The sequence below is a fragment of the Ranitomeya variabilis genome, chromosome 1, assembly GCF_051348905.1.
Source record: "Ranitomeya variabilis isolate aRanVar5 chromosome 1, aRanVar5.hap1, whole genome shotgun sequence".
In the NCBI taxonomy this organism is placed as follows: Eukaryota; Metazoa; Chordata; class Amphibia; order Anura; family Dendrobatidae; genus Ranitomeya; species Ranitomeya variabilis.
In genome coordinates, this window is record NC_135232.1 from 1146634115 (window position 1) to 1146656390 (window position 22276).

Consider the following 22276-nt stretch of genomic DNA (forward strand, 5'->3'; position numbering starts at 1 on the left):
CCACTAAATTATTTAAAAAGTAAAAGCTAGCCCCATGAGTAATTGCGACCATAGACCAGATCCCCAAATTATTTAGACTGCAAGACCCAAGCCCTTAAGGAGCAGAGCTGTGGAAGAGAGCAGCAGCTTGCACCTCTGATGACACTACCTTAGACTCTCATAGACACTGAATCTAGCTGGAGCCGCTGGCTATTCCTGTAGTGGATTTCTGACTCCCATAGACTCCAATGTTCAGTGCTTCTTATCTGGAGCCGCTGGTTATTCCTGTAGTGGATTTCTGACTCCCATAGACTCCAGTGTTCAGTGCTTCTTATCTGGAGCCGCTGGTTATTCCTGTAGTGGATTTCTGACTCCCATAGACTCCAGTGTTCTGTGCTTCTTATCTGGAGCCGCTGGTTATTCCTGTAGTGGATTTCAGACTCCCATAGACTCCAATGTTCAGTGCTTCTTATCTGGAGCCGCTGGTTATTCCTGTAGTGGATTTCTGACTCCCATAGACTCCAATGTTCAGTGCTTCTTATCTGGAGCCGCTGGATATTCATGTAGTGGATTTCTGACTCCCATAGACTCCAGTGTTCAGTGCTTCTTATCTGGAGCCACTGGTTATTCCTGTAGTGGATTTCTGACTCCCATAGACTCCAATGTTCAGTGCTTCTTATCTGGAGCCGCTGGATATTCATGTAGTGGATTTCAGACTCCCATAGACTCCAGTGTTCAATGTTTCTTATCTGGAGCCGCTGGTTATTCCTGTAGTGGATTTCTGACTCCCATAGACTCCAGTGTTCAGTGCTTCTTATCTGGATCCGCTGGTTATTCCTTTAGTGGATTTCTGACTCCCATAGACTCCAATGTTCAGTGCTTCTTATCTGGAGCTGCTGGTTATTCCTGTAATGGATTTCTGACTCCCATAGACTCCAGTGTTCAGTGCTTCTTATCTGGAGCCGGTGGTTATTCTTGTAGTGGATTTCTGACTCCCATAGACTCCAGTGTTCAGTGCTTCTTATCTGGAGCCGCTAGTTATTCCTGTAGTGGATTTCTAACTCCCATAGACTCCAATGTTCAGTGCTTCTTATCTGGAGCCGCTGGTTATTCCTTTGGTGGATTTCTGACTCCCATAGACTCCAATGTTCAGTGCTTCTTATCTGGAGCCGCTGGTTATTCCTTTGGTGGATTTCTGACTCCCATAGACTCCAGTGTTCAGTGCTTCTTATCTGGAGCCGCTGGTTATTCCTGTAGTGGATTTCTGACTCCCATAGACTCCAATGTTCAGTGCTTCTTATCTGGAGCCGCTGGTTATTCCTGTAGTGGATTTCTGACTCCCATAGACTCCAATGTTCAGTGCTTCTTATCTGGAGCCGCTGGTTATTCCTGTAGTGGATTTCTGACTCCCATAGACTCCAATGTTCAGTGCTTCTTATCTGGAGCCGCTGGTTATTCCTGTAGTGGATTTCTGACTCCCATAGACTCCAATGTTCAGTGCTTCTTATCTGGAGCCGCTGGTTATTCCTGTAGTGGATTTCTGACTCCCATAGACTCCAGTGTTCAGTGCTTCTTATCTGGAGCCGCTGGTTATTCCTGTAGTGGATTTCTGACTCCCATAGACTCCAGTGTTCAGTGCTTCTTATCTGGAGCCGCTGGTTATTCCTGTAGTGGATTTCTGACTCCCATAGACTCCAGTGTTCAGTGCTTCTTATCTGGAGCCGCTGGTTATTCCTGTAGTGGATTTCTGACTCCCATAGACTCCAGTGTTCAGTGCTTCTTATCTGGATCCGCTGGTTATTCCTGTAGTGGATTTCTGACTCCCATAGACTCCAGTGTTCAGTGCTTCTTATCTGGAGCCGCTGGTTATTCCTGTAGTGGATTTCTGACTCCCATAGACTCCAGTGTTCAGTGCTTCTTATCTGGAGCCGCTGGTTATTCCTGTAGTGGATTTCTGACTCCCATAGACTCCAGTGTTCAGTGCTTCTTATCTGGAGCCGGTGGTTATTCTTGTAGTGGATTTCTGACTCCCATAGACTCCAGTGTTCAGTGCTTCTTATCTGGATCCGCTGGTTATTCCTGTAGTGGATTTCTGACTCCCATAGACTCCAATGTTCAGTGCTTCTTATCTGGAGCCGCTGGTTATTCCTTTGGTGGATTTCTGACTCCCATAGACTCCAATGTTCAGTGCTTCTTATCTGGAGCCGCTGGTTATTCCTTTGGTGGATTTCTGACTCCCATAGACTCCAGTGTTCAGTGCTTCTTATCTGGAGCCGCTGGTTATTCCTGTAGTGGATTTCTGACTCCCATAGACTCCAATGTTCAGTGCTTCTTATCTGGAGCCTCTGGTTATTCTTGTAGTGGATTTCTGACTCCCATAGACTCCAATGTTCAGTGCTTCTTATCTGGAGCCGCTGGTTATTCCTGTAGTGGATTTCTGACTCCCATAGACTCCAATGTTCAGTGCTTCTTATCTGGAGCCGCTGGTTATTCCTGTAGTGGATTTCTGACTCCCATAGACTCCAATGTTCAGTGCTTCTTATCTGGAGCCGCTGGTTATTCCTGTAGTGGATTTCTGACTCCCATAGACTCCAATGTTCAGTGCTTCTTATCTGGAGCCGCTGGTTATATTGATGTCCTACTGGTACGGATCTATGAAGAATCTCTTAAAGGGACATCTCCTTTAAGTCATAGGACCCAAATTTCATCTCGTCTAGAAAGTTGTGCATGAGTTATCATTATGTCAGTCCTATAAATACCCGCCCGTCCTCCCTCCACTGGCCTGTCTTCACTTCTTAATAAGATGACAGGGCCCCGGGAGACGTGATGGAGGCGCAGATATCGGCGCGGAGGCGACTCATTAGGAATCGTCAGACGTGACATGTGTGATTGATTGTGTAAATCAAAGCCTTAATTACAGTAATGATTCTCCCAGATCACAGGAGCGTCCCGAGAGCCGAGGACGCCATACCAGGGAGGAATCCGTCATTTCTTGCCCATCGACATGTTGGGTCACTTGTATTATCCCCTTTTTTTTCTGTGGTATCATTGCCTTTAAATGGCACGTCAGAGGGTGTCAGTTCTACTGCCTCCTGCGCCCCCGCCATGAGCGGAGGGTGTTGGTTGTCACATACAGATAACACTCTGCTTCAGCACCTCCGGATCAGAACTGGATCTGATCCCGACCGTTTAACTGCTTAGATGCAGTAAATCTAGGTGGCTGCAGCACCTAAGGGGTTAGCCAGGAGTCCAAGGAGCAAAGGCCTGTCCATTACAAGAACCATCGAATTATTGGGTTAGGTGTCGCTGCCATTGTAACAGTCCTATCTGGGGACTCCCATCAGTTGTCCACGGCCATAATGGGATTAATGGTCTATAGGCCGCAATGTAGCCTCTAATGAGCGTGTGCAAAACTGGGGGGAGAAGGTGCGCTGTGCCATTGTCCGTTGTGATTGGTGGATCCTGTGTTATAGAGGCGTAACCTGTCATTGTAATCCTGTCCTTGATGATAATGAACCTGCTGGAAACTGTTAACTGAAAGGACAGGAAGTGCGGACCAAGTATTGTCCCCCAGTGGCCGGTGTGCGAATTGTACGATTACTCATTTTGTTTTTTTATCAAATGTTGTGATAAAAATGTAACGCATGTAACGCAAAAACAATAGGTCATTTCGTGATGACACATTCCTTTTAAAGGGGTTCTTCACAATTTAAAAAATTAAATGGCTTGGCCACTTCCCTGTAAAAATAGCGCCACATCCTTCCACAGGACGTACATGGTACTGCAGCTCGGCCCCAATCACTGCCCTGGGTGTCAGCAGTGATAAGGTTACAGCGGAGTATTTATGCAGGGTGGCGTCAGTGATGGGCCTATGGTGAGTTGTGACTACCCAAAATTTAATCTTAATTATTTAGACGTCTATTTTCATTAAGCCAGGAGGCATAGACTGTTATCTATGTTGACTGTTGAATTTATGTGTTATCCTTTGGTTGGTCAAGAAAACACAGACTATTGTTCATATGAGTCTGGAATATTGACTTCTAAGTAGTGTTGAGCGATACCGTCCGATACTTGAAAGTATCGGTATCGGAAAGTATCGGCCGATACCGGCAAAATATCGGATCCAATCCGATACCGATACCCGATACCAATACAAGTCAATGGGACTCAAGTATCGGACGGTATTCCTGATGGTTCCCAGGGTCTGAAGGAGAGGAAACTCTCCTTCAGGCCCTGGGAACCATATAAATGTGTAAAAGAAAGAATTAAAATAAAAAATATCGCTATACTTTACCTCTCCGACGCAGCCGGGACCTCAGCGCAGGAACCGGCAGCGTTGTTTGTTTAAAATTCCCGCTTTTACATGGTTACGCGAACTCCCGGCTTGTGATTGGTCAGGGCGCCCATGTTGCCGGGCCGCGGACCAATCACAGCAAGCCGTGACGAAAATACGTCACGGCTTGCTGTGATTGGTCCGCGTCCCGGCAACATGGCCGCCATTAACCAATCACAAGCCGTGACGTCACGGGAGGCTGGACTTGCGCGCTTTTGAAAAAGCGCGCGTGTCCAGCCTCCAGTGACGTCCCGGCTTATGATTGGTCACGGCGCCATGTTGCCGGGACGCGGACCAATCACAGCAAGCCGTGACGAAAATACGTCACGGCTTGCTGTGATTGGTCCGCGGCCCGGCAACATGGCCGCCATTAACCAATCACAAGCCGTGACGTCACGGGAGGCAGGACAAGCGCGCATTTTAAAATTGCGCGCGTGTCCAGCCTCCCGGCTTGTGATTGGTTGATCGCGGCGCAACCAATCATAAGCCGGGACGTCACTGGAGGCTGGACACGCGCGCTTTTTCAAAAGCGCGCAAGTCCAGCCTCCCGTGACGTCACGGCTTGTGATTGGTTAATGGCGGCCATGTTGCCGGGACGCGGACCAATCACAGCAAGCCGTGACGTATTTTCGTCACGGCTTGCTGTGATTGGTCCGCGGCCCGGCAACATGGGCGCCCTGACCAATCACAAGCCGGGAGTTCGCGTAACCATGTAAAAGCGGGAATTTTAAACAAACAACGCTGCCGGTTCCTGCGCTGAGGTCCCGGCTGCGTCGGACAGGTGAGTATAGCGATATTTTTTATTTTAATTCTCTCTTTTACACATTTTAACAATGTTAAAATGTGTAAAAGAGAGAATTAAAATAAAATGTTGTTCCGATACCCGATACCCGATACCACAAGAGTATCGGAATCCCGGTATCGGAATTCCGATACAGCAAGTATCGGCCGATACCCGATACTTGCAGCATCGGAATGCTCAACACTACTTCTAAGTTGACGTTTGTTGTAACATATTGTGCTGTTATCCTGGATGACTAGAGATGCAGGGTAACTGAACAATGATGTTTGCCGATATTTTGATTACACATTGTCCAGGCTAGCTGTCTTGTTGACTTGTAAAACAGAGGAGGAAAATTATGCAAATAGATTAAATAATCAAACTATACGAGTTAATTTCATCACACGTTCCCCCTGACCTCTGGATGAAGGCTTGAAAGACAACAGTTGTGAAATATATAGTGGGGATATGTCTCTGTAACAGGAGATCCAGAGAAGCAGAGACTCTTTACAATACCACAGGCAGGAACTCTGTACAGGACAGCAGTCAGGACATCATGGCTCCGTCACCAGGGACACAGGTGTGACTCTACAGGATACCAGCTTAGGAGACCACGTCCCCCGCTGTTTCCATGGCGATGGCACTGACGGGGCTACAGGGAGTATTTATGGATCCGGTCTCCGCTGTTTGCAGGGCGGTGGCAGTGACGGGGTTACGGGGAGTATTTATGGATCCGGTCTCCGCTGTTTGCAGGTCGGTGGCAGTGACGGAGTTACGGGGAGTATTTATGGATCTTGTTGTGAATTTGGTTTCTGGGCTCCCCCGGTGGTTTCTGGTGGTACTGCACTTATGTGCTTCATCTCCTCTGTTCACCTGTTTCCATCAGGATGTGGGAGTTGTCTATTTAGCCTTGCTCCTCAGTCATTTCTATGCCGGCCAACAATGTTACCAGAAGCCTTTCTGTTGCATGTTCCTGCTCCTAGACTACTATCAGCTAAGTTGGACTTGTAGTCCTAAGTTTGTTTTGCATTTTTGTTCCAGTTCTCTGTGATTGAATATTTCTGAGGCTGGAAGCTCTTGTGAGCTGAAATTGCCACTCTGGTGTCATGAGTTGATATTAGAGTCTTAAAGTAATTTCAGGATGGTGTTTTGAAAGGGTTTTCAGCTGACTGTGAAGTTCCCTTTTCTGTCTTCCTACTATCTAGTAAGCGGACCTCATTTTGCTAAACCTATCTTCATACTTCGTATGTCAATTTCCTCTGAAATCACCGACAATATATGTGGGGGCTACTGTCTGCCTTTTGGGGAAAATTTCTCTAGAGGTAAGCCAGGTCTGTATTTTCCTCTGCTAGGGTCAGTCAGTACTCCGGCTGGCGCTGGGCGTCTAGGGATAAAACGTAGGCACGCTACCCGGCCACTGTTAGTTGTGCGGTAGGTTTAGCTCACAGTCAGCTCGAGTTCCCATCTTCCAAGAGCTAGTCCTTTTGTATGCTTTACTACGTTCTCTTGCCATTGAGAACCATGACAGTTTGGCCGGCCAAGGGTTAAAATAATTGGCAGAAGAAAGGAGAGAAAAGAAGTCTGCAGAGAATTTTTTTTTTTTTTTTCCTGAGTTTGCTCATTAGTTGATTCACTAGCATCTCTGCTTACTGCAGCCTTCGTCTCTCTCTCCTTCTAATCCTTGAATGGTTCTGATTTCACCTGATTAATATGGATCCTCAGAGTTTGGCTACAGGTTTGGATAATCTCGCTGTGAAGGTTCAAAGTTTACAGGATTTTGTTATTCATGCTCCTATATCTGAACCTAGAATTCCTTTACCTGAATTTTTCTCCGGGGATAGATCTCGCTTCCAGAATTTCAAACATAATTGTAAATTATTTTTGTCTCTGAGATCTCGCTCCGCTGGAGATCCTGCACAGCAGGTCAGGATTGTAATTTCCTTACTCCGGGGCGACCCTCAGGACTGGGCATTTGCTTTGGCACCAGGGGATCCTGCGTTGCTCAATGTGGATGCGTTTTTCCTGGCTTTGGGGTTGCTTTATGAGGAACCTCATTTAGAGATTCAGGCTGAAAAAGCCTTAATGGCCCTGTCTCAAGGGCAAGATGAGGCTGAAATATACTGCCAAAAATTTCGTAAGTGGTCTGTGCTTGCTCAGTGGAATGAGTGCGCCCTGGCGGCGAATTTCAGAGAGGGTCTCTCTGATGCCATTAAGGATGTTATGGTGGGGTTCCCTGTGCCTACAGGTCTGAATGAGTCCATGACAATGGCTATTCAGATTGATCGGCGTTTGCGGGAGCGCAAGCCTGTGCACCATTTGGCGGTGTCTACTGAGAAGGCGCCAGAGATTATGCAATGTGATAGAATTCTGTCCAGAAGCGAACGACAGAATTTTAGGCGAAAAAATGGGTTGTGCTTCTATTGTGGTGATTCAACTCATGTTATATCAGCATGCTCTAAACGTACTAAGAAGGTTGATAAGTCTGTTTCAATTGGCACTTTACAGTCTAAGTTTATTCTATCTGTGACCCTGATTTGCTCTTTATCGTCTATTACCGCGGACGCCTATGTCGACTCTGGCGCCGCTTTGAGTCTTATGGATTGGTCCTTTGCCAAACGCTGTGGGTTTGATTTAGAGCCTCTGGAAGTTCCTATACCTTTGAAGGGTATTGACTCCACGCCATTGGCTAGTAATAAACCACAATACTGGACACAAGTAAATATGCGTATCAATCCGGATCACCAGGAGATTATTCGCTTCCTTGTGTTGTATAATCTACATGATGTGTTGGTGCTCGGATTACCATGGTTACAATCTCATAACCCAGTCCTCGACTGGAAAGCAATGTCTGTGTTAAGCTGGGGATGTCAGGGGACTCATGGGGACGTACCTTTGGTTTCCATTTCGTCATCTATTCCCTCTGAGATTCCGGAATTTTTATCTGATTATCGTGACGTTTTTGAGGAGCCTAAACTTGGTTCACTACCTCCGCACAGAGATTGCGATTGTACTATAGATCTGATTCCGGGCAGTAAGTTTCCAAAGGGTCGTTTATTTAATCTATCTGTGCCTGAACATGCTGCTATGCGGGAATATATTAAGGAGTCCTTGGAAAAGGGACATATTCGTCCTTCGTCATCTCCCTTAGGAGCCGGTTTTTTCTTTGTGGCTAAAAAAGATGGCTCTTTGAGGCCGTGTATTGATTATCGGCTTTTGAATAAAATCATGGTTAAATATCAGTATCCTTTGCCACTGCTTACTGATTTGTTTGCTCGAATAAAGGGGGCCAAGTGGTTCTCTAAGATTGATCTTCGTGGGGCGTATAATTTAGTGCGAATTAAGCAGGGGGATGAGTGGAAAACCGCATTTAATACACCCGAGGGCCACTTTGAGTATTTGGTGATGCCTTTTGGTCTTTCAAATGCCCCTTCAGTCTTTCAGTCCTTTATGCATGACATTTTCCGTGAATATTTGGATAAATTTATGATTGTGTATCTGGATGATATTTTGATTTTTTCGGATGACTGGGATTCTCATGTCCAACAGGTCAGGAGGGTTTTTCAGGTTTTGCGCTCTAATTCCTTGTGTGTAAAGGGTTCTAAGTGCGTTTTTGGGGTTCAAAAGATTTCGTTTTTGGGGTACATTTTTTCCCCCTCTTCCATTGAGATGGACCCTGTCAAGGTTCAGGCTATTTGTGATTGGACGCAACCCTCTTCTCTTAAGAGCCTTCAGAAGTTTTTGGGCTTTGCTAATTTTTGTCGTCGATTTATAACTGGTTTTTCTGATGTCGCTAAACCGTTGACTGATTTGACTAAGAAGGGTGCTGATGTTGCTGAGTGGTCCCCTGCTGCTGTGGAGGCCTTTCGGGAGCTTAAGCGCCGCTTTTCTTCCGCCCCTGTATTGCGTCAGCCTGATGTTACTCTTCCTTTTCAGGTTGAGGTCGACGCTTCAGAAATCGGAGCTGGGGCGGTTTTGTCGCAGAAAAGTTCCGACTGCTCCGTGATGAGACCTTGTGCGTTCTTTTCTCGTAAGTTTTCGCCCGCTGAGCGAAATTATGATATTGGTAATCGGGAGCTCTTGGCTATGAAGTGGGCTTTTGAGGAGTGGCGTCATTGGCTTGAGGGGGCTAGACATCAGGTGGTGGTATTGACCGACCACAAGAATTTGATTTATCTTGAGTCCGCCAGGCGCCTGAATCCTAGACAGGCGCGCTGGTCGTTATTTTTCTCTCGGTTTAATTTTGTGGTTTCTTACCTACCGGGTTCTAAAAATGTGAAGGCGGATGCCCTTTCTAGGAGTTTTGAGCCTGATTCCCCTGGTAATTCTGAACCTACAGGTATCCTTAAGGATGGAGTGATATTATCTGCTGTTTCCCCAGATTTGCGACGGGTCTTGCAGGAGTTTCAGGCGGATAGACCTGATCGTTGCCCGCCTGGTAGATTGTTTGTTCCTGATGATTGGACCAGTAGAGTCATCTCGGAGGTCCATTCTTCTGCGTTAGCAGGTCATCCTGGAATCTTTGGTACCAGGGATTTGGTGGCTAGGTCCTTCTGGTGGCCTTCCCTGTCGCGAGATGTGCGAGGTTTTGTGCAGTCTTGTGATGTTTGTGCTCGGGCCAAGCCTTGTTGTTCTCGGGCTAGTGGATTGTTGTTATCCTTGCCTATTCCGAAGAGGCCTTGGACTCACATCTCCATGGATTTTATTTCTGATCTCCCTGTTTCTCAGAAGATGTCTGTCATCTGGGTGGTGTGTGACCGTTTCTCTAAGATGGTCCATTTGGTTCCCTTGCCTAAATTGCCTTCCTCATCCGAGCTGGTTCCTCTGTTTTTTCAAAATGTGGTGCGCTTGCATGGTATTCCGGAGAATATCCTTTCTGACAGGGGAACCCAATTCGTGTCTAGATTTTGGCGAGCGTTCTGTGCTAGGATGGGCATTGATTTGTCTTTTTCGTCTGCTTTCCACCCTCAGACTAATGGCCAGACCGAGCGAACTAATCAGACCTTGGAGACTTATTTGAGGTGTTTTGTGTCTGCGGATAAGGATGATTGGGTTGCCTTTTTGCCCTTGGCGGAGTTTGCCCTCAATAATCGGGCTAGTTCTGCCACCTTGGTTTCTCCTTTCTTCTGTAATTCGGGGTTTCATCCTCGTTTCTCTTCCGGTCAGGTGGAGTCTTCGGATTGTCCTGGAGTGGATGCTGTGGTGGAGAGGTTGCATCAGATTTGGGGGCATGTGGTGGACAATTTGAAGTTGTCCCAGGAGAAGACTCAGCATTTTGCCAACCGCCGTCGTCGTGTTGGTCCTCGTCTTTGTGTTGGGGACTTGGTGTGGTTATCTTCTCGTTTTGTCCCTATGAAGGTTTCTTCTCCTAAGTTTAAGCCTCGGTTCATCGGCCCGTACAGGATATTGGAGATTCTTAACCCTGTGTCCTTTCGTTTGGACCTCCCTGCATCTTTTTCTATTCATAATGTCTTCCATCGGTCATTGTTGCGCAGGTATGAGGTACCTGTTGTGCCTTCCGTTGAGCCTCCTGCTCCGGTGTTGGTTGAGGGTGAGTTGGAGTACGTTGTCGAGAAGATCTTGGACTCCCGTGTTTCCAGACGGAGACTTCAGTATCTGGTCAAGTGGAAGGGCTACGGTCAGGAGGATAACTCTTGGGTGACAGCCTCTGATGTTCATGCCTCCGATTTGGTCCGTGCCTTTCATAGGGCTCATCCTGATCACCCTGGTGGTTCTGGTGAGGGTTCGGTGCCCCCTCCTTGAGGGGGGGGTACTGTTGTGAATTTGGTTTCTGGGCTCCCCCGGTGGTTTCTGGTGGTACTGCACTTATGTGCTTCATCTCCTCTGTTCACCTGTTTCCATCAGGATGTGGGAGTTGTCTATTTAGCCTTGCTCCTCAGTCATTTCTATGCCGGCCAACAATGTTACCAGAAGCCTTTCTGTTGCATGTTCCTGCTCCTAGACTACTATCAGCTAAGTTGGACTTGTAGTCCTAAGTTTGTTTTGCATTTTTGTTCCAGTTCTCTGTGATTGAATATTTCTGAGGCTGGAAGCTCTTGTGAGCTGAAATTGCCACTCTGGTGTCATGAGTTGATATTAGAGTCTTAAAGTAATTTCAGGATGGTGTTTTGAAAGGGTTTTCAGCTGACTGTGAAGTTCCCTTTTCTGTCTTCCTACTATCTAGTAAGCGGACCTCATTTTGCTAAACCTATCTTCATACTTCGTATGTCAATTTCCTCTGAAATCACCGACAATATATGTGGGGGCTACTGTCTGCCTTTTGGGGAAAATTTCTCTAGAGGTAAGCCAGGTCTGTATTTTCCTCTGCTAGGGTCAGTCAGTACTCCGGCTGGCGCTGGGCGTCTAGGGATAAAACGTAGGCACGCTACCCGGCCACTGTTAGTTGTGCGGTAGGTTTAGCTCACAGTCAGCTCGAGTTCCCATCTTCCAAGAGCTAGTCCTTTTGTATGCTTTACTACGTTCTCTTGCCATTGAGAACCATGACAGTTTGGCCGGCCAAGGGTTAAAATAATTGGCAGAAGAAAGGAGAGAAAAGAAGTCTGCAGAGAATTTTTTTTTTTTTTTTCCTGAGTTTGCTCATTAGTTGATTCACTAGCATCTCTGCTTACTGCAGCCTTCGTCTCTCTCTCCTTCTAATCCTTGAATGGTTCTGATTTCACCTGATTAATATGGATCCTCAGAGTTTGGCTACAGGTTTGGATAATCTCGCTGTGAAGGTTCAAAGTTTACAGGATTTTGTTATTCATGCTCCTATATCTGAACCTAGAATTCCTTTACCTGAATTTTTCTCCGGGGATAGATCTCGCTTCCAGAATTTCAAACATAATTGTAAATTATTTTTGTCTCTGAGATCTCGCTCCGCTGGAGATCCTGCACAGCAGGTCAGGATTGTAATTTCCTTACTCCGGGGCGACCCTCAGGACTGGGCATTTGCTTTGGCACCAGGGGATCCTGCGTTGCTCAATGTGGATGCGTTTTTCCTGGCTTTGGGGTTGCTTTATGAGGAACCTCATTTAGAGATTCAGGCTGAAAAAGCCTTAATGGCCCTGTCTCAAGGGCAAGATGAGGCTGAAATATACTGCCAAAAATTTCGTAAGTGGTCTGTGCTTGCTCAGTGGAATGAGTGCGCCCTGGCGGCGAATTTCAGAGAGGGTCTCTCTGATGCCATTAAGGATGTTATGGTGGGGTTCCCTGTGCCTACAGGTCTGAATGAGTCCATGACAATGGCTATTCAGATTGATCGGCGTTTGCGGGAGCGCAAGCCTGTGCACCATTTGGCGGTGTCTACTGAGAAGGCGCCAGAGATTATGCAATGTGATAGAATTCTGTCCAGAAGCGAACGACAGAATTTTAGGCGAAAAAATGGGTTGTGCTTCTATTGTGGTGATTCAACTCATGTTATATCAGCATGCTCTAAACGTACTAAGAAGGTTGATAAGTCTGTTTCAATTGGCACTTTACAGTCTAAGTTTATTCTATCTGTGACCCTGATTTGCTCTTTATCGTCTATTACCGCGGACGCCTATGTCGACTCTGGCGCCGCTTTGAGTCTTATGGATTGGTCCTTTGCCAAACGCTGTGGGTTTGATTTAGAGCCTCTGGAAGTTCCTATACCTTTGAAGGGTATTGACTCCACGCCATTGGCTAGTAATAAACCACAATACTGGACACAAGTAAATATGCGTATCAATCCGGATCACCAGGAGATTATTCGCTTCCTTGTGTTGTATAATCTACATGATGTGTTGGTGCTCGGATTACCATGGTTACAATCTCATAACCCAGTCCTCGACTGGAAAGCAATGTCTGTGTTAAGCTGGGGATGTCAGGGGACTCATGGGGACGTACCTTTGGTTTCCATTTCGTCATCTATTCCCTCTGAGATTCCGGAATTTTTATCTGATTATCGTGACGTTTTTGAGGAGCCTAAACTTGGTTCACTACCTCCGCACAGAGATTGCGATTGTACTATAGATCTGATTCCGGGCAGTAAGTTTCCAAAGGGTCGTTTATTTAATCTATCTGTGCCTGAACATGCTGCTATGCGAGAATATATAAAGGAGTCCTTGGAAAAGGGACATATTCGTCCTTCGTCATCTCCCTTAGGAGCCGTTTTTTTCTTTGTGGCTAAAAAAGATGGCTCTTTGAGGCCGTGTATTGATTATCGGCTTTTGAATAAAATCACGGTTAAATATCAGTATCCTTTGCCACTGCTTACTGATTTGTTTGCTCGAATAAAGGGGGCCAAGTGGTTCTCTAAGATTGATCTTCGTGGGGCGTATAATTTAGTGCGAATTAAGCAGGGGGATGAGTGGAAAACCGCATTTAATACACCCGAGGGCCACTTTGAGTATTTGGTGATGCCTTTTGGTCTTTCAAATGCCCCTTCAGTCTTTCAGTATCAGCTACTATCAGCTAAGTTGGACTTGTAGTCCTAAGTTTGTTTTGCATTTTTGTTCCAGTTCTCTGTGATTGAATATTTCTGAGGCTGGAAGCTCTTGTGAGCTGAAATTGCCACTCTGGTGTCATGAGTTGATATTAGAGTCTTAAAGTAATTTCAGGATGGTGTTTTGAAAGGGTTTTCAGCTGACTGTGAAGTTCCCTTTTCTGTCTTCCTACTATCTAGTAAGCGGACCTCTATTTGCTAAACCTATCTTCATACTTCGTATGTCAATTTCCTCTGAAATCACCGACATTATATGTGGGGGCTACTGTCTGCCTTTTGGGGAAAATTTCTCTAGAGGTAAGCCAGGTCTGTATTTTCCTCTGCTAGGGTCAGTCAGTCCTCCGGCTGGCGCTGGGCGTCTAGGGATAAAACGTAGGCACGCTACCCGGCCACTGTTAGTTGTGCGGTAGGTTTAGCTCACAGTCAGCTCGAGTTCCCATCTTCCAAGAGCTAGTCCTTTTGTATGCTTTACTACGTTCTCTTGCCATTGAGAACCATGACAGGATCTGGTCTCCGCTGTTTGCAGGTCGGTGGCACTGACGGGGTTACGGGGAGTATTTATGGATCCGGTCCCCGCTGTTTGCAGGGCGGCGGCAGTGACAGGGTTACTGGGAGTATTTATGGATCCGGTCCCCGCTGTTTGCAGGGCGGTGGCAGTGATGGGGTTACGGGGAGTGTTTATGGATCCGGTCTCCGCTGTTTCCATGGCGATGGCACTGACTGGGTTACGGGGAGTATTTATGGATCCGGTCTCCGCTGTTTGCAGTGCTGTGGCAGTGACGGGGTTACGGGGAGTATTTATGGATCCGGTCCCTGCTGTTTGCAGGGCGGAGGCAGTGACGGGGTTACGGGGAGTATTTATGGATCCGGTCCCCGCTGTTTGCAGGGCGGTGGCAGTGACGGGGTTACGGGGAGTATTTATGGATCCGGTCCCCGCTGTTTGCAGGGCGGTGGCAGTGACGGGCTTACGGGGAGTATTTATGGATCCGGTCCCCGCTGTTTGCAGGGCGGTGGCAGTGACGGGGTTACGGGGAGTATTTATGGATCCGGTCCCCGCTGTTTGCAGGGCGGTGGCAGTGACGGGGTTACGGGGAGTGTTTATGGATCTGGTCTCCGCTGTTTGCAGGGCGGTGGCAGTGACGGGGTTACGGGGAGTATTTATGGATCCGGTCTCCGCTGTTTGCAGGGCGGTGGCACTGACGGGGTTACGGGGAGTATTTATGGATCCGGTCCCCGCTGTTTGCAGGGCGGTGGCAGTGACGGGGTTACGGGGAGTATTTATGGATCCGGTCCCCGCTGTTTGCAGGGCGGTGGCAGTGACGGGGTTACGGGGAGTATTTATGGATCCGGTCCCCGCTGTTTGCAGGGCGGTGGCACTGACGGGGTTACGGGGAGTATTTATGGATCCGGTCTCCGCTGTTTGCAGGGCGGTGGCACTGACGGGGTTACGGGGAGTATTTATGGATCCGGTCCCCGCTGTTTGCAGGGCGGTGGCACTGACGGGGTTACGGGGAGTATTTATGGATCCGGTCCCCGCTGTTTGCAGGGCGGTAGCACTGACGGGGTTACGGGGAGTATTTATGGATCCGGTCCCCGCTGTTTGCAGGGCGGTGGCACTGACGGGGTTACGGGGAGTATTTATGGATCCGGTCTCCGCTGTTTGCAGGGCGGTGGCAGTGACGGGGTTACGGGGAGTATTTATGGATCCGTTCTCCACTGTTTGCAGGGCGGTGGCAGTGACGGGGTTACGGGGAGTATTTATGGATCCGGTCTCCGCTGTTTGCAGGGCGGTGGCAGTGACTGGGTTACGGGGAGTGTTTATGGATCCGGTCTCCGCTGTTTGCAGGGCGGTGGCAGTGACGGGGTTACGGGGAGTGTTTATGGATCCGCTCTCCGCTGTTTGCAGGGCGGTGGCACTGACGGGGTTACGGGGAGTATTTATGGATCCGGTCTCCGCTGTTTGCAGGGCGGTGGCACTGAAGGGGTTACGGGGAGTATTTATGGATCCGGTCTCCGCTGTTTGCAGTGCTGTGGCAGTGATGGGGTTACGGGGAGTATTTATGGATCCGGTCTCCGCTGTTTGCAGTGCTGTGGCACTGACGGGGTTACGGGGAGTATTTATGGATCCGGTCCCCGCTGTTTGCAGTGCTGTGGCAGTGACGGGGTTACGCGGAGTATTTATGGATCCGGTCCCCGCTGTTTGCAGGGCGGTGGCACTGACGGGGTTACGGGGAGTATCTATGGATCCCGTCCCCGCTGTTTGCAGGGCGGTGGCACTGACGGGGTTACGGGGAGTATTTATGGATCCGGTCCCCGCTGTTTGCAGGGCGGTGGCAGTGACGGGGTTACGGGGAGTATTTATGGATCCGTTCTCCGCTGTTTGCAGGGCGGTGGCAGTGACGGGGTTACGGGGAGTGTTTATGGATCCGGTCTCCGCTGTTTGCAGGGCGGTGGCACTGACGGGGTTACGGGGAGTATTTATGGATCCGGTCCCCGCTGTTTGCAGGGCGGTGGCACTGAAGGGGTTTCGGGGAGTATTTATGGATCCGGTCCCTGCTGTTTGCAGGGCGGTGGCAGTGACGGGGTTACGGGGAGTATTTATGGATCCGGTCCCCGCTGTTTGCAGGGCGGTGGCACTGATGGGGTTACGGGGAGTATTTATGGATCTGGTCCCCGCTGTTTGCAGGGCGGTGGCAGTGACGGGGTTACGGGGAGTATTTATGGATCCGGTCCCCGCTGTTTGCAGGGCGGTGGCAGTGACGGGGTTACGGGGAGTATTTATGGATCCGGTCCCCGCTGTTTGCAGGGCGGTGGCAGTGACGGGGTTACGGGGAGTATTTATGGATCCGGTCCCCGCTGTTTGCAGGGCGGTGGCAGTGACGGGGTTACGGGGAGTATTTATGGATCCGGTCTCCGCTGTTTGCAGGGCGGTGGCACTGATGGGGTTACGGGGAGTATTTATGGATCCGGTCGGATCTTTCTTCTTGCACATTGTACGTTCAGGTTTTCTGTCAGCGTCTCCGATGTGATAAAGCCCCTGTGGGTTTTTTAATCCCAGCTCCCTCTCCCCGATAATTGTGAGCGCCGTGCGGAGCGAGCGTCTGACAGCGTGTGAATCTGCTGTTACTGCCCGTAATCACTCAGGGTCTCGGCTCCGGGGGGCTCTAAGTGCTCTGACATCAGCCGGTGATTGTAGACCCCTCACACTAGTGCGCGCCTCACACCCTCCGTCACTCCAGGTCCGTCATCTACAAGCACTAAAAACTGAGGAAAAGGCACCAAAATATAACAGAGCTCACTGACTAAAAGAAATCAATTGTCCATCCGTACCAATGACAAGTTCTAGACAATCCACAAAATGAAAATGGCGGCACACAGCGTCTATTGGATAAATGAAAAATGAGCTTCTTGGATGTTACAATAAAAAATAAAAGCAAAGTTATATTTATTAAAAAAAATAAGTTTTATTGCACAACCGAAGTAAGAGAAAAGAGAGAAATGATGTTCTGCAGTCACATTACTGACCGGGGCACTGGGGGAACGGGATTTCTGCAGTGCGGGGGATTAAAAAAAAAGTGGCCAAATTGTATTTTTTCATGAAAAGTTGTACTTTTTTGTCATTTAAAAAGAAAAGAAATGGTAAAAGTGTTTTTCCTGTCACTAGATCTCCTCAGGGTAGGCCATCAGTATCAGGTCTGGGGGTCCGGCACCAGCACCCACTGATCAGCTGTGATAAGCGCCGGTGGTGGCCACGTGGACGGGTCGTAACTCCGCCAGAGCGTAGCGCAGCTGGTCTTAAGGATAAGACATCTGTGTTTGGGGACCGGACAACCCCTTTAAGAGCGGCTTTTTCCCAAAGTTTGAAGCATGGCCGCTGATCTTCTGCGTCTTCTCTTTCCAGGTCGGCCTTAATTCTCTGGTTCAGAGGGCAAACAAGTTTTCTCCTTCTACCAGACTCTTCATCCAGCGATTTGTGCCATTTCCAGCTGTCGGTAAGTCTGTACCCGCTGTCCTCGGAGCCTGGCCACCACCGCTGATTGTCAGCATTTCCTGCATGTCCCTGAAGTCAGACTTGTGGAAATTCTGCAGAGGACACAAGACACATCTCCTGCGTATCAGTTCCATCATTGATTGGTGGTCAACGGGAGCGCCGTCTTCTCAGTCAGGGTGTAGGGCTTCGTAATATGTCGTCTTCCTGCTGCAGCCAGTTATTGGACAGCCAGACACAAGGCAGCAAGGAGCTCCTGGGACAGACAGAGAAGATGGCTGTTTGTATCTCTTAGCTTTCATCTTCATATGATCAGAGGTGAAGCCTAGTCAAGGATTGTGCTTAGTCTTTTGTCTTTCTGCTGACTGAGGAAAGGGGGGAGGCTCCTGCTGCAGCCAGTTACTGGACAGCCAGACACAGGACAGTGAGGCACTTCTGGGACAGAGAAGACTGCTTAATGTATTTCTTAGTTTTAATCATTATATAAGCAGAGGAGGTGAAACTTAGTCAAGAGGTTGTGCTTACTTTTCTTGCTTTATATTGTAGACTGAGCAGAGGGGAGAGGCTCCTGCTGCAGCCTTTGTACAGTCAGACACAGGACAGTGAAAAGGGATAACATGGCCGATCTAATGGGATACATGGAGGTGTCTTCATATATTTCATAGTTTCAATTGCAATAGAGCCAAGGCGATTGAGCTTAGTCTTTTTTCCCTAATGTAGACTGAACAGAGGGGGGAGGCTCCTGCTGAAGCCAGTTGCAGTACAGCCAGACACAGGACAGTCAAAAGGAGGATGGGGAACATGACTGATCTGAAACACAAGAAGAGTTCTTTATCTATTTCTCAGTATTATTCTTTGAGCCGAGGAGGCGGGGCTCAGTCTGGTGGCGGGGCTCAGTCTGGTGGCGGGGCTCAGTCTGGTGGCGGGGCTCAGTCTGGTGGCGGGGCTCAGTCTGGCGGCGGGGCTCAGTCTTGGGGTGGGGCTCAGTGTGGTGGCGGGGCTCAGTGTGGCGGCGGGGCTCATTGTGGCGACAGGGCTCAGTCTGGTCGCGGGGCTCAGTGTGGCGGCGGGGCTCATTGTGGCAACAGGGCTCAGTCTTGGGGCGGGGCTCAGTGTGGCGGCGGGGCTCAGTGTGGCGGCGGGGCTCAGTCTTGGGTCGGGGCTCAGTGTTGCGGCGGGGCTCAGTCCTGGGGTGGGGTTCAGTGTGGCGGCGGGGCTCAGTCTTGGGGTGGGGCTCAGTGTGGTGACGGGGCTCAGTGTGGCGGCGGGGCTCAGTGTGGCGGCGGGGCTCAGTCTTGGGGCGGGGCTCAGTGTGGCGGCGGCGCTCAGTCTGGCGGCGGGGTTCAGTCTAGTGGCGGGGCTCAGTCTATTTGCCTTTCTTTACAGTCACAGAACAGTAAGGAGGAGGACAGAGGATATTGTTGGACTCCTGAGATACAGATTTTTAAAAAATATTTCCCTGTATTCCAAAATGAGCAGAGAGGATGCTGCTGAGTAGTTGTGATCTCCTGTAGACTCAGCATAGGGGAGAGGCTCCTGCTGCAGACAGCTATTGTACGGACAGACACAGGACAGTGAAAGGGAGAAGGGAGGACAGTGAATGGTGAAGGGATGACCTGGCTGATTTCCTGGGACACAGAGGCGATTTCATTATAGATTTATCAGTTTTCAGTCTAATATGCGCCAATTTGATTTTTATTTTCTGTATGTTTTTATAACTTTAAGGGACATTCCCATAAACCGCTTTGCTTCGCTATCCACAGGAGAAGTAATAAGTGTATGAGCGTTGGAGTCCAGCTGCTGAGACCTCCCGTGATCCCAGAATTGGGTGGCAATAGGTCGCCTTTGTGAGCATGTGCTACCATCAGTCCTAGTGCCCATATATGGAGCAGAGGTCGCACATGCTCAGTACCGCTCCATTCATACAGAGGACTTTGTGCCCTGAATTCTGGAGATCATTGAGTTTTTCAGGAGCAATGCTCTCAGCGATCAGACATTTATCATCTATGCTGTAAATGGGAGATAGATACATTATTTATGGGACAACATCTTTAGACCAGTAATCTCCATTTCTCGTTGGTGGCTTGTAACTTCCACCCTGACAGTAAAATAAATGTTACACAATGTGGGCACACGAGGGAAGATGGATCCACTAAGCCCGAGGTCTGGGTGAGCACACGGCCTACAGGCATTAGTTCAGCAGGCAGGTTCAGCACGCGGGAAACGGTGGAGTTACTGGATGCCACAGGCGGATATGAAAGTATTAAAGGGGTCCTGGAGGCCACAAACAAGCAGGTGAAGTCCTCCACTGACAGGCAGCAAGGTTGCTGGAAACTGCAGGCAAGCAGGTGAAGTGCTGGAGACATCCTGATGATTGTGGACTGGAACTGTGCAGGACGAGTAAGGGAGTTACTACTACCGCACCAGCATATGGTCTCACAATGGGTCTCAGGATTTTATCCCGGTACCTAGTGGCAGTCAGGCTACCACTGGCGAGCACAAGGAGGGCTGTGTGGCCCTCCAATGAAATGCTCCCCCACACCATTACTGACCCATTGCCAAACCGGTCATGCTGGAAGATGTTACAGGCAACAGAACGTTCTGCACGGCGTCTCCAGACTCTGTTACATCTGTCACATGCGCTCAGTGTGAACGTGCTCTCATTCGTGAAGAGCACAGGTTGCCTATGTTGAATCTGCCAATCTTGGTTTTCTCTGGCAAATGCCAATTGTCCTGCACGGTGTTGGACTGTAAGCATAACACCCACTTGTGGACGTCGGGCACTCAGACCATCCTCATGGAGTCTGTTTCTGACAGTGTGAGTAGACCCATGGATGTTAGTGGCCTGCTGGAGCTCATTTTGTAGGGCTCTGGCACTGCTCTTCCTGTTCCTCCTTGCACAGAGGAGGTGGCACCGGTCCTGCTGCTTGGTTGTTGCCCTCCTACGGCCCCCTCCATGTCTCTTAGTGTACTGGCCTGGTATCATCTCCATGCTCTGGACACGGTGCTGACAGACACAGCTACCCTTCTTCCCACAGCTCGCATTGATGTGCCATCCTGGATGAGCTGCACTACCTGAGCAACTTCTGTGGATTGTACACACCACATGACCAAAACAGCCAAAAAGGATGAGAACAGAGAAATAGTCTGTGGTCACCCCTTCAGAACCGCTCCTTTATAGGGGTTGCCTTTCTAACTGCCTATTATTTCTATCTGTTGTCTGTTCCATATGCACAACAGCAGGAGACATTGACTCACAATCGGTGTTGCTTCTTAACTGGACAGGTTGATTTCACAGATGAGATTGACTTGGAGTTACATCGTGTTGTGTAAGGCCTCTTTCACACTAGCGTCGTGCACTGCACGTCGCTATGCTTCGTTCTGTAGAAAAAACGCATCCTGCAAAATTGGTTGCAGGATGCGTTTTTTCTCCATAGACTTGAATTAGCGACGCAGTGCGACGCATTGCCACACGTTGCAACCGTCGTGCGACGCTAGTGTGAAAGTAGCCTTAGTGGTACCTTTTATTTTTTGGAGCAGTGTATATATGCACATAGATACAAAATGTGTATATGAGTCCTGGCGATACTGGCCAAGGAAATACAACACATGGAGCGCGCAGGGCCACTTGTAAAGCCCGACGTGGAGCACAAGACAGTGTAACGGAGCGGGGCCGGTGCGTACTAATGAGCCAGCGCTGTGCACAGCATTCATGAGGCTTCTGCATACAGACCGTTCTGCTCAAGCAGGGCTGCAGTATAAATCATGGGGCACATCACAACAACACTAGTCCCAGTTTCACATGGGACTGCTGAATATCCCAGGTCTTACAGACAATGGAGCAGAGCAGAGCTGCAGATGTAAAGGAAGGATGGAAGACAAAACGGCAATATGACCCCAAGATGAGAAGTGAGGATAGCGTTCAGACTCCGTCATACTCCTATAGACGATGCATCATAGCTGGAGCCAGTGATCGCGGCCATGTGCTAGAGGAGCTGGGTGGGGAATCTGCGCTATTCCTTTAAGATTTCCATCTGATGGGTCGGAGGGGCATCCCCAGCGGGCCGGAGGGCCGTATCCATTAGCGGTGCTTTGTGTTGTAACTTGCCTGCTTATTAGGAGGCTGATGATCAGATCTCACCACCGCAGCGACGGCTGCTCTGATTTCATCGGGGTATTGTGGTAAACAATCATCAGATTTACGCTGGAATCTCTCGGGATCACGTCATTCTCTAGGAAGAGGCGCCACGGCTCTCGGCTTAATTAATAAAGCTGCGGGCTGCTGACCACAATAAAGCCAGGAGCAGAGTACAGCGCGGTCCTCCGAATCTGTCCTCTAACATGTCATAAAGAGAACCTAGCCGAGCTGTAAACGCTCCACCGGTCCTCAGTACAATCATCGTGTTGCCAAATAACTCCTGGTCCTTCATGTAAGATCACATTTGATGTTTTAGTCTTCCCTATAACCATGGAAGGCTCCTTACTGTGGCAATGAGTGCTCCCAGATACACAGGATCCTCAGGGGAGGAGCTTTATATCATTGGTCAAAGAGGCAGCTCATGGGCGGGGTGAAGGTGTCCTAGAATGGAAAGGCAGTGAGCTCCATACACATCAGTTTATTGAGGGAAATCCGTGTGGTCACCGGACATACTCCCATCGGGATACATCAGATATTATCAGTGTAACAACCCCTCATCCACCAACGTCCTCCCGGCTCTTCATTCTACAGCC

At 48.9% G+C, this 22276-nt stretch overlaps 1 protein-coding gene across 5 annotated transcripts in view; it reads left to right on the forward strand.

The window, feature by feature from the left end:
• The window catches only part of SFXN5 (sideroflexin 5), a 317212-nt gene that overhangs the window by 127922 nt on the left and 167014 nt on the right, over positions 1 to 22276 (forward strand). For all 5 annotated transcript variants that reach the window (XM_077280329.1, XM_077280330.1, XM_077280333.1 and 2 more), the window contains one exon: positions 17459 to 17549. In XM_077280329.1, coding sequence (XP_077136444.1) covers positions 17459 to 17549 — 91 coding nt within the window. The remainder of the gene's footprint in view (positions 1 to 17458; positions 17550 to 22276) is intronic.